We start from the raw sequence: 12,107 nt of genomic DNA, 5'->3' as shown, positions 1-12,107 counted from the left end.
TCTGAATCAGGCGTGTGAATAAAGGAACAATAGTTGTTTTTGTATTTAATACTGCAAGTGTTTTATCTTTATTTTAGATTTTTTCTTTCATGAAGTAGTGTCAGGTCACAGGATGGAATAGATGGGTGTAACTTTGTTTTAATCATTCTTGCATGGGTTGCTGTGTTTTATCATTTTTCATCATCTTTTAATAATGTACAGTGTTTTGTTCTTATGGTTTTATTGGATGCTTTTACTGTACTTTTTGTTGAATTGTCCCAGAGAGACTCCTCTCCCGCCTCCTCATCCCTAATTGGACACATGCCCTGACAGATCACAGGGTACTGCAATTAATCAGGGCTCCCTTTTTGGCCGTGAAAGGCCAATGAGGGCCTGGCAGGACAGAGACGGGGCAAAAAAAAAAGAAAGGAAGGAAATGTGAGTATTCTTTCTACTCTCCTCCTCATAACGTTTATACTGGAATTGACTACTTTCTTATATCGGAAGCCTTAGCGAATAATTCTGTAAATTCAAGTATTGGTAATCTAGTAATCTCAGAACATGTGCCAATTTTTCCTATTTCTTTGAAATATTTTGGAGACACCTCGAAGCTGCAGGTGGCATTTAAATGTGGCCTTAATTAAAGACCCGGAGGCAGAGTTAACGGTAGTACATTCTCATACAAAAGACGGAGTTGAATAAAATTGATAATGTTAAATATAAGTTGAATGGCCTGTATAACAAAAAGACAAAATATTCTTTATTTCGTATAAATAAAGCATATTGGGAAATGGGAGAAAAGCCGAGCCATTTATTAGCATATGGTCTTAAAAAGGCAGTATGAACCACATCCCAGGTACATGACAATCGAAACGGATTATTTCAACTTCTACCAGACAGATAAATGATGGATTCAGGGCCTTTTACAACAATCTTTACTCTACACAAGGTAGTTTAGATGAACAGGAATTTGAAGCATTCTTTACTGATCTAAATCTGCCACTGCTTTCTATTACTGATCAGCAGATTACAGAGGCTCCAATTACAGTAGGAGATTACCCACGCAATTAACAGCATGTCACTTAATAAGGCTCCAGGATTAGACGGGTTACCGTTGGATTTCTATAGAGCATTGGAGGATATGTTGAGTCCCCATGCTGTTCGATGTTTATAATGAGGCGTTTAAAGTGGGTTCATTACCTCAGTTAATGCACTCTGGACTTATAACCTTTATCCCTAAAACTGTGAAAGATCCTCTAGACCCAAGCGGTTACCGTCCCATACCTTTGCATACAAAGATACATGCAGCGCAATCTGGTTTTGTTCTGAACCGGTATGGTTCAGATAATATTAGGCGGCTGGTCAATTTACCAAATTACGTAGCCTTATCGCTGGATGCTTCTAAAGCCTTTGATTGTGTCGAGTGGGAAGATCTGTTTAAGACATAAGAAAAATTTGGTTTTAGTGACAATTTTATTAGGTGGATAAAAACATTATATGATTCGCCTTCAGCACACGTATTGACAAACTGATTTATATCTAATCTCTTCTGTCCCCTTTGCCCCAGGCTGTTTGTAATTGCTATAGAGCCTTTTGCACAAAAACGAAGAAATAACGTAAACATATTTGGGATTTCGATGGGTAAAATCAACATAAATATCTACAAAATGCAGATGATATGTTGTTACTTATGACGCAGCCTGGGAAGTCTATTCCATCCCTATTACAATGTATAGAAAGTTTTACATCGCTTTCAGGGTATCATGTTAATTGGGATATATGCAATGCCTATGTCAGGACACTGCCCTCATAGTATATTTAAACAATTTCGATGGTCCGTGAATGGTCTGAGGTATTTGGGGAAACAAATGACTTCAGAATATACTAATATGCAGGGGCGGTCGTAGTCTGTTTGTTGCCCTGGGCGAGTATATTAGTGCTATTTCTTAAATTTGTCAAATCTGTAACATAATGTATTGTTTGGAGTTTAGTCTGTTACTGTTACTTTTTTTTTTTTTTTTATTTCTTCTTGGAGCAACTGTAACCCACATAATTTACTTAGGGATTAATAAAGTATTCTGACTCTGATTGTTTCAGGATGACCTGCCATTATCCAATGACACATTTGCTTACCTGTATCTTTTGCTCGTTACTCCTCCTCTTCTTTTCTCTTTTTCTAAACTGAGCACCTGATGGCTTTGAACTTTTCTTGTCCATCTTCCATTAGCATTTAATTTTGCACTCCAGTATGAACACCCATCCCTCAACCCGAGAATCACCACAACATAACCTAATAGACCTACACCTTAGTTCATAGTTTTTTTTCTGGGATTTTGTACAACCCACGATTCAAATCATGAATACATGATGGGCTTGGATTGACAACATTATGAATGAAATGTGCTCTATTTGGAAGCAGCAGGTCTCCCTCCCCTTTTGACGGGTTGTGTGTGAGACTTTAAATCATCAAAATATAAATTTTAAATTGTTATTGATCCTTTTACCCCTTGTCCTAAAGTGTATATTTATTTTCTTACTCTTCTTATATTTATTGTTTGTTTACTTGCACTGCTGTAACTGGAGCCTCGTCGTCTCGTCTATATATTTCAATGATACGGTTATCACCCAGTTAGCTCATAGCATTTCTCAACAGTTCTGCCTCCTTTTCGACTATCGGGACATTTAAACAAAATAAATAATCCGTATACAAACAAATTCATGCTTTTCTCCTCAACAACAGCGCCGTAAAATAAGAAGAATGGCGCCTAATTACAGAGTTAATAATACAGACTTTGTAATATGTCACGTGAAGATTCATCAGCCAGGTGAAGTGTTTCCTGACAACTGACAGTGATAGTGGACATCATCATCACTATTCCAACAATCCTCTCCACACAGACAAGCATAAACACACTCGACTATCACTAAATCAAGTTTAACACACGTTTGTAATGACGCTAATTCAGTTAACAATAGGGTTTATTCGCTCGGTCAGCAGGTGGCAGTGTCCTCGTACACTGGGGAGTAAACTGCCAATAAACAAACAGAGGAAGAAGAAAACCCTTGCGCATGAGCGGTAGGGATCGGGGAGTCCTGATCCGTAACTATCTTTAAATTTTTCGTTTTTGTCTACATTGTATTGAAATGTTTCATTATTGGAAACGTTTTAAGAGATACTTATTATTCTTAACAGATACTCTGACCCGTAACTATCGTAAAACGCTTTGACCGGAAGTAGACACCTTTCGCGCATGCGGGGTACCGATTCGGTTTCCGGTACGGATTGGGTAGTGACAGAGGTACACAGGAGAGCTGCTTTTTAATTCAAAGAGACTACAGTAGTACCAACGTTTGGATCGATATCTGCATCGATCTGCCCACCCTTGTCTCCTGGATCGTAGCTGAGATCAGCGTGAACCACGTGGGTCTCTGCTCCCTGATCTGTTTCCTGTGTTTGGAAAGAGTTGCAGCTTCATCGCGGAGTTTCTCTCGGTTTGTGGGCTCATCTAAAGGTAAGCACCGAGCTAACTTTACTGTGAGTTCAGTTCATGTTGAGTTTAGCTCCTGAATGAGGTCTTCTGCTGCTCTCCTCGGTGTCTGTTCACAGTTTATTGTGAACACGTTGAGAGAAGAGTGAGAGAGTGTTTGGAGAAAAACACCAACTAATCATTAGCACTGCAAACAGTGTTCATATTTGAAGCACAGAGAATAAAATATATTGTGGTGGTTAATGTGCAGCTCCTGGTGATTTGGTAGAAAAAAAAATTAATCATGTTTTTAATCATGTTGTGGATTGAATGTTGGTTTTTATTTTATCTACAGAAGTTTTTCCCACCTGTGATTGTTCAGATTGATTTGTTGGATTTACTTGAATCATGTGAAGGTTTAAAGCTGCACGTCCCCCAAAAAGAATAAAATATAATCGTGAAGAATGTAAAAATGTCTTCCTGTGTCAAACACAGCTGCAGACAAAGCAGGAAGGAAAGCACTGAAACCGCTGATCAATGACCATGATTACGGTTCACAGTGAGTGAGTCGCTGCAATCACAGCATTTGATCAATGAGCTTTAATCATTGGTTGTCGGGGAATGGTGGAGGTGGTGGGACTGGGGGGCTGAAGGAGTTGAAAGTGTGGGGTGGGGGAGTAACAGGTCTGTCCCTGTTTGTGGAAACCACAGGAGGAGCTGTTCAGGCTGTTGCTGGGTGTGAATTGTTGATGGAGTCTTTAAACTTGTAGTTGCTGTTTTCCAGACTGAAGCAGAGTCGTTAGCTGAAAACTGATTTTAGAGGTTCATTCAGGACACCTTCTCAGGCTCTTACAGCCTTACCTGTATCATAACAAAGTGTATAAACCCCAATCCACCTTTAACATGGTCCTTCTCCCAAACCTTCAAATAGGACTTTCTGGCCCTGTCATAGTAAAGGGCTGCTTAGAATATTAGAGCCAATGTCACAAAGTTCCTCCTGAAGTATAAGTGAGTGAGAGAGTTTCCTCACTTTGCAGCACAACACGTCTCACAAGATTTCTACAAGCAATCAGAGTGAAATTTGTACTTTGTGTTGTCAGATGAACATATGAGACACTTTGACTCTTCAGTGCAGTGTGGAGCCTAACAAAGATCTGTTTTGTGTCCCAGCTGATCAGCAGGAGGAGAAGAGTCTGACGGAGCAGCAGAGGAACATTTTCAGCCATCTGGACTCAGCTGAGTCACTACAGAGGAAACAATGAGCTCAACACAGAAGGTGAGGAAAATATCACAGTTTCACCAAATAATCAGTCACGTCTAAAACTCTCATCCTCCCAACCTGTTATATGACTGTGTTGTATATTATTATATATACAATCACTTCACTAAATAATCTGCCTCAGATTGTTTTGCAGCATCTTTCAGTTTATGAAAGAAACATAATGTCACATGTACAGACCCAATATCTGATTTCAACACATGAGGACTTACATGTAAGCTTTAATCTCCAGTTGATCAAATCCCACTGAGCAGTCCTTCCCTTTAAATCTAACCTCTCTTCTTCCTCTCCTGTCCTGTGTGTCTTATCTTTCTCCATCTCTGAGTGACGTTAGGTCTCTTTCTTTTCTCTCTCTGTGATGTACAGCAGCCGAACCTACAACAGCAGCTAGCAACACACTGAGAAAAATTGCACGTTGGTTGAGTGCTGGGTAATTGCATATGGGTGGAAATGGATGTTTGTATATGTGTGTGCCTGTATGTCTGTGTCTATATGTCAGGTTGGGTATCAGGCGCCACCTCTCTGGGGACATCTCAGGCCCTCCAAGGTATGGAGGGCTATCTCCCCCCACCACCACTTCCCCTGCCAGTGGCGGACTCCCTCAGACATCGGTGCGTTGGTGGTTCTTTGTGTCTGGGGATGGGCGTCCGGGTACACACCGGCTCACTCCTTGGCAGACGCTTATCGGGGCCTGGAGCCTGGGGCTCGCTCGGGCCACTTCGGAGGTGGGGTGCCCCCGGCCTCTCGGCCTGGGGCTCGGTCACTCAGGCACGGCTGGCTGCCGGCGGAGCTCACGGGCGCGTCACTGCAACTCCCCCTGGCTTCTGCTCCGCGGCTGCTGAGTGAGCCCTCATCTGGGACTCTCCTCAGCTCTTTCCGGGACAGTGGCGCAGCTGCCCCTCTGTTGGTCTTCCTTGGTCTCTTGTGTTCTGGGGGCCTCTGGATGTCTGGAGTTTTGATCTCCTCCATACCTGCTTCATGCCCTGGTGGATGGGGCTGTGGCCCCCCCACACCCTCTAGCAGATTATTACATGAAGGAACCTTTTAAAAAAACAAGCGCGTCCATGCTCACAGGTGTACACACGGGTGATCACACCCACAAACTACACCCTTTTTGGCTCCTACCTCAAAGCACACTGTGTTCTGTTGATCTTATGTGCTGCACAATAATGTTTAATATTTAGTATTTACTGTCATATTCCCATATATCATTGTGATGTTGTTTATTCTATTACTCTTGTTCTCTTCTGCTTGTTTTCTTTTTTCTTTCTCAACAGGTGATCCAGGTGATCGATATATGCATTTTTAAAAAAAAATTTTCTGCTCATTCTGTTGGTTTTTGTTTTTTGCCCTTCTCCCCTGTCCCTCTTCTCAGCTGTTTCTCTTTCTTTCTCCCCTTCTTTCCCCCAGCCAAGTCTGTCCTGTATTCAGCAAGTGAAAATAAAATAAACAATAAAAGGTGAATCAAATGGACCATTACGGCAAGGCTGGGATGGTCAGTTTGGTAAAGTAAATCCGTTGGGCATCTTTCTTTGCCTTTAGACAACAATTCTGATGGCAAAAGAGCCAAACGGGACAGGCAAAAAAATAAAATAAAATCATTAATTAACCATCTCCACCCATGTCTTTGGACTATGGGAAGGAGGAGTAGTACCCGGAGAGAACATACACAGACACAGAGAGAGTGGTGATAATTACTGCACCACCCAGAGCCTGTGGTTTTTTCCACAGGTTATAAAATGCAGTTTCCCTCCTCATTGCTACCAAGTGTGTGTTCACACACACACACATTAAGATTTTATTAAAATTGAAATAGCAACTTTTTAAACCAATAGTGTTTTGTTTTTTAACACCATTAGTTCTGTGTTGTGTACATCACCTCATCTGCCTTCCCTTTTTGTAGCCCTCTAACATTGTGACAGATTGAATAACAACATGCTTGCTTGACCATTCACTGCTCAGAGGAGTATATTGCTCTTTGAAGCCGCTTCTATTATGCTTCATTTTCCATATTCATCAGCCTCTGTGTAACCAGCACTCACGATCTTGTGCAGCTTGGTTTTGTCTTTTGTGTTTTGAATGGCAGATGACAAACAACTAAAGATATATGTGTCCAGAGGGAGCCCTAAAAAAAAAAAGCTGCTGCTTAGCTGCTCGTGATTTGTAGGTGGACGCCATATTAGTTGCAGCGGTGACCTGTAAGAGAAAAACAGACTTTTTTTGTTGTTGTTATTTGTGTTGCTTTCGTGTGATTCCCGTTTAAGAATTGTTTAATGACTTTATTTGATTCTCTCTTCATCTGACCTATCTGCTGCTATTCTGGGCATGTTCTTCATCTTGCTCTCCTTTGTGAGTGGGTGACCTTTATGTTGTCCTCGGTCCTCTTCAGTCTCTCTCAGATCTTTTTTTTGTCTCATTTCCACTTTAATCATATCTCCCTCCCACTGTCAGTCTGTCTTGTCTGTTTCTCTTGTGAATGGAGAGACAGAGATTGAGTCTTAGAATGGGAGTCAGCAGCCTACACAGTTATGTTACAAAACACTGCAGCATTCACGGCGCTGACCTGTTTTTATCCTTATTTCAGTAGCTGCCTACATAGAATGGCTTGATTCACAAACAGTTTGTCGATGACTGTTCTAAATGAATGATTTACCAATGTAGAGTTTCTAACGCAACTCATTTGAGATTGTTGTAATAAATACAACCACTGATCCATTGGGCTGTGACCCCTTTGAGCTGCGCTGATGTCTTCTGGGGGCTCTTTTTCATTTTTTAGCTTTTTTACTTTATCTTCTGTCTGGTTTAGTTTTCTTCCTTTCCAAGAATGTCACAGCAACTGCCATCCGTCCTTTAGTGGAATTTGCGTCTAATTACTTGAACATTTTCTGTATTCTAATAAGAGAAAAAAGAAGAGAAAAAAAAGAAAAGAAGAAAAAAAAGAGAAAAATTGCACACAATGTTGAATAAATTAGAAAAAACATAAAAATATATGATAGGAAATGGGAAGTATAAAAGTATTCACTTGGTAAACGTGTATTACTATTCTGTGTGTGTTAGTATGGAGGCATTAATATTTGTGTACAAGCAGCAGGGATGGGCATGATTTTAGTGTTTAAACAGTCATTAATTATTTTAACAGCAGGTTGGATGTAATGTGTTAGAACTACCAGCAGGTGGGGATAAGAGACCTTTAAGGGGTTTGGTGCCACACTCCACCTTCAGGTCTAAAACTAGTGTTAATGTTACGGAGCCCCGCAAGGGACATTGGAGAAAAATATTGAGATGAACAAACGTTTTCCAAGATCTTGCAAAATAGACTGCATCCTTCACAGGTTGCATTTGAAGGCTTTTGCAAAATCTCGCAAAAGTTCATCTTTATTTTTTTTCCTCTCATGTCCCTTGCAGGGCTCCATACTATGTTGGGAATTTCAAGGTTGAGTTTGTTCCACGACTGCATTTCACTCACTGCCTCTGTATCTCTGTCACTGCAGGACCAACATGGAGTGAGAAGTCAGCGCTCTCAGGAGGCCGACAAACCTCAACCAAGAAAGGGAGAGAAAACATACAGCTGTGACGAGTGTGGGAAGGATTTTACTGAGAAGGGTAATCTAAAACATCATCAGGTCATCCACACTGGAGAGAGACCGTTCAGCTGTGACTTGTGTGGAAAGACTTTTTCCTGGAAGGATGTTCTAAAAAAACACCAACTCATCCACAGTGGAGTTAAAGCGTACAACTGTGATCAGTGTGGCAGAGCTTTTACTCACAGTAGCAGCTTACAGAGGCATCTAGTTACCCACTCTGGAATTAAGGCATACAGCTGTGACATCTGTGGAAAAACTTTCAGCCATATAGGGAATCGAAATAGACACCTAAGCATTCACACCAGACAAGATGTGTACTGCTGTGATCAGTGTGGCAAACAGTTTACATCACATGCGAAGTTACAACAACACATGTTTACCCATACTGAGGAGAGACCTTATAAATGTGACCTGTGTGAGAAGACTTTTAAATCTCCACTTAACCTGAGCCTACACCAACAGATCCACACCAGAAAGAGACTCTACAAGTGCAGTTACTGTGAGGTATGTATTTGTATTGTTATCTTGTCATTTTAGCCTGACTGTTTGGAACAACTCTGCTCATTAAACTGTGTTAGCATGTTAGCAATTCTACTGCATGGAAAAGCAGCTCTGAGTGATTATTCAGATTTTCATGTCAGTTATGATTTTAATATTACTGTAGTATTATGGTGGTAATATTGCTATAAAGACACATCTCCTGGATGCACTGGTACTCATCTTCAGTGATGTATCCTAAGGTCATCAGGTGTTTCGGGTCATACACCCTCGCCCAGGCGACCCAGCCGGGGGTGATCAGGCCCCGACTTGCGTACCAGTAGCTACCCACGGATCAGCCCTCTTGATCCACAGCCACCTTGTGGCTTTCTCTGCCGCTTCACTCACAGCCTGGATGGCCCTCTTCTTGGCTGCCCCAGCCACGCCCAGCCGGCCTACATGTGCAATAACACTAAGTGCAATAATCCTTTCTGGCATCGTTGTATTTTTACTCAGTTGTATATAGCATTCGTATTCTATTTTTATCTTATTGTATATTTTTATTCTATTTTATTCTACTGTATATAGTATATTATTTTATTCTATTCTGTACAGCTGTGTACTGTATTTATTCTTATTGTATTCTAATTTTTGCCTCATAACTTTTGCACTGTCCACTTCCTGCTGTGACAAAACAAATTTCCCACGTGTGGGACTAATAAAGGTTATCTTATCTTATCTTATCTTATCTTATCTTATCTTATCTTATCTTATCTTATCTTATCTTATCTTATCTTATCTTATCTTATCTTATCTTATCTTATCTTATCTTATCTTATCTTATCTTATCTTATCTTATCTTATCTTATCTTAAAGCCCCTACAACCCACTTCTATGGGCTCATAGAAAGTCTTCCAGCCCCTTCCCCTGCACTCCTGCACTAGTTCCTGGTACTTTCCTCGTTTCCTTTCACTGGCCTCCTCAATCCGCTCTTCCCAGGGCACTGTGAGTTCCAGCATGATCAGCTGTTTTGAGGCCTCAGAAATAATTATCATGTCTGGCCGGAGTGATGTTTTTGCAATGTTCTGAGGGAACTTTAGTTGTTTACCCAGGTCAGCCTGTAGCTGCCAATCAGAGGCTGTGTTGAGGAGGCCAGTTGTCAAATGTGGGCGCACCAGCCTTAATAAAAGAGATTGCCTTCCTCGGAGCATGATGATGCTTGCTGGTGCTGATTGCTGAGGCAATCTTTTCAGCAACTACTCTGAGCACCTGGTCGTGCCGCCAACGATACCGACCATCGGCCAGGGCCCTTGGGCAGCTGCTAAGGAGGTGTTCTAGGGTCCCTCTTCCAAAGCACAGGGGACAGGCAGGTGTCTCGCTCTTTCCCCACAGATGGAGGTCTGCCTTCTCAGTTATTGCAGCCCAGTAAACTGAGTGTGTTAACTGAAACAGTAAAATGTAATTGGACGTCTGCAGAGATGCTCTTTATTTCAGGCGACGTTCATGATAAAAATGTTGAAGGACTGACTTACACTGTCTTTGTGTCTTTGTTTAGAAGCAGAGCGACACAGATGGATCCAGTTCTCAACCCTGTCCTCACTGTGGTGGTGGGAAAGACTTTCGTTGTGACCTTTGTGGGAAAGCTTTCAGTCACCAATACACCTTAAAAGTACATCGACGTAGACACACTGGAGACAAACTGAAATACTGTAAAGAATGTGGGAAAAGTTTCACCACATCAAGTAGATTAAAACGCCATGAACTGATTCACAGTGGGGTTAAAAAGCACCTCTGTGATCAGTGTGGGTCATCCTTCATTACTGCAGGTCAGCTTAAAACACACAAACAAGTCCACACAGGAGAGAAAACATACAAGTGCAGACACTGTGACAAAAGCTTCTCACAATCAGGTAATCGTATTTTTCATGAATGGGCACACATGGAAGGAAACTACAGCTGTGACCAGTGTGACAAGAGCTTCAGGAATTTCAGTTCATACTCCGAACACAAACGATCCCACGTTACTAATAAACTGTTTCACTGTTACCAATGTGCCCAAACATTCACCTCATTGTCTGCTCTGTGCAAACATCAGCGTGATCACTCAGGGCTGAAATCACTCCCATAACTGGATCACAGTGAATCTGAAGAGAAGGAAAGATTCTCTTGAGGTTTGAGGGTTAAACTTAATGTCAATGCTGACATCACGATTACGTGATTAAAAATTTTACACAGTTAATCCGTTCTGGAGCGCAGAAATCAGAAATCCCTGAAATGTCTCTGTCAATGTATTTCGGACAGTTTGTCCAAAGTTCGTGCATTCTGCGCTCCAGATGGGTTAAAAATTGTAATTGTGTCAATCTTGATGACAGCGTTAACGTTGACAGCATATATGTAAAAACTGAGTGTCAGGGCCCTCGGTGCGCCTGCTTGATGCTGTGCTGAAGTCTCACACACAACCTGTCGAAAGGGGAGGGGGCGGGCTGCTTGATTATGATTCATATCTTCACTCCAAGCCTATTATGTATTAATTATTTTTCCTGGGTTGTGTAAAATCCCACAAAAGTAAACGACACATCTGCTTACCTGGTATTGTCCTGAAACGATAACACTCAGTAGGAATTGAGAAAACTGCTGTTTACCTTTTTTAGCTTCTTGGCTATTATAGTAAACAGTAGACAGACAGAGACTGATGTGACTTGTTGAATCTTTTGGACTGTGTTCAGCATAATATTAACGAGCAGCTAATTGGAAGAGCTGTATTGTTGATTTGTCTGATATTTCAATGTGTGATTAATTATAACGACTGTTTGTTATCCCTTTGCAAATTTGTTATGTTTGTGCTTAAAGGCTCTTCACCATGGGGTTCGCTTCACTTTGCTTTCTGCTAACTGTCTCGCTATATTCTGTGTGTAATTTCTTACTGTCCTTATAATTCTGTGTATTAAACTCTGTTTCAAGAATATTACTCTTTTCCAGAGGATCTTTTCGAGTGCCTTGATTTTAACTGAATCTAAAAAAAGCCAGATCTCCACAGACATCCATGATGGCTTTGCGACCAAAGCAGACAGCGGTATAAACGCTCAGGCGGACGCACCTGAGCGGAGAGGTTCTGCTCCTGAACCTCTGCGCACAGCATCTGCAAATCGGGGCTGTACCAAGTCCCTTTCATCTTTACACAGGACTGTAAGCTGTCATCTGTGAGGCGTGAACGGTGTTTGTTTTTAACGTAGTTCACAGTTGAGAACAGCTGCTGACATAATGTTGATCCGAAGATCCATAATTGGCCTACCTGGGGTTGAGTCTTGATAAATTGCACAC

At 41.4% G+C, this 12,107-nt stretch overlaps 1 protein-coding gene across 3 annotated transcripts; it reads left to right on the top strand.

Moving 5' to 3' along the window:
• Positions 1 to 3,238: 3,238 nt before the first annotated feature.
• Positions 3,239 to 12,107, top strand: LOC143420369 (uncharacterized). 3 transcript variants are annotated; one of them, XM_076888398.1, is made up of 4 exons: positions 3,239 to 3,491; positions 4,617 to 4,722; positions 8,217 to 8,813; positions 10,342 to 12,106. In XM_076888398.1, exons 2-4 carry the CDS (start codon positions 4,705 to 4,707, stop codon positions 10,912 to 10,914), a joined length of 1,188 nt encoding a protein of 395 aa, XP_076744513.1. In that variant the 5' UTR covers positions 3,239 to 3,491; positions 4,617 to 4,704; the 3' UTR covers positions 10,915 to 12,106. The 3 variants fall into 3 exon arrangements, with proteins under 3 accessions (XP_076744513.1, XP_076744514.1, XP_076744512.1); XM_076888399.1 differs by lacking the exon at positions 3,239 to 3,491 and having other exon boundaries at positions 4,268 to 4,722; positions 10,345 to 12,107; XM_076888397.1 differs by lacking the exon at positions 3,239 to 3,491 and having other exon boundaries at positions 4,268 to 4,722.

The sequence above is a fragment of the Maylandia zebra genome, linkage group LG9, assembly GCF_041146795.1.
Source record: "Maylandia zebra isolate NMK-2024a linkage group LG9, Mzebra_GT3a, whole genome shotgun sequence".
Lineage (NCBI taxonomy): Eukaryota > Metazoa > Chordata > Actinopteri > Cichliformes > Cichlidae > Maylandia > Maylandia zebra.
The sequence above is the reverse complement of the archived record's forward strand: the minus strand, read 5'-3'. Positions and strand labels throughout refer to the sequence as shown.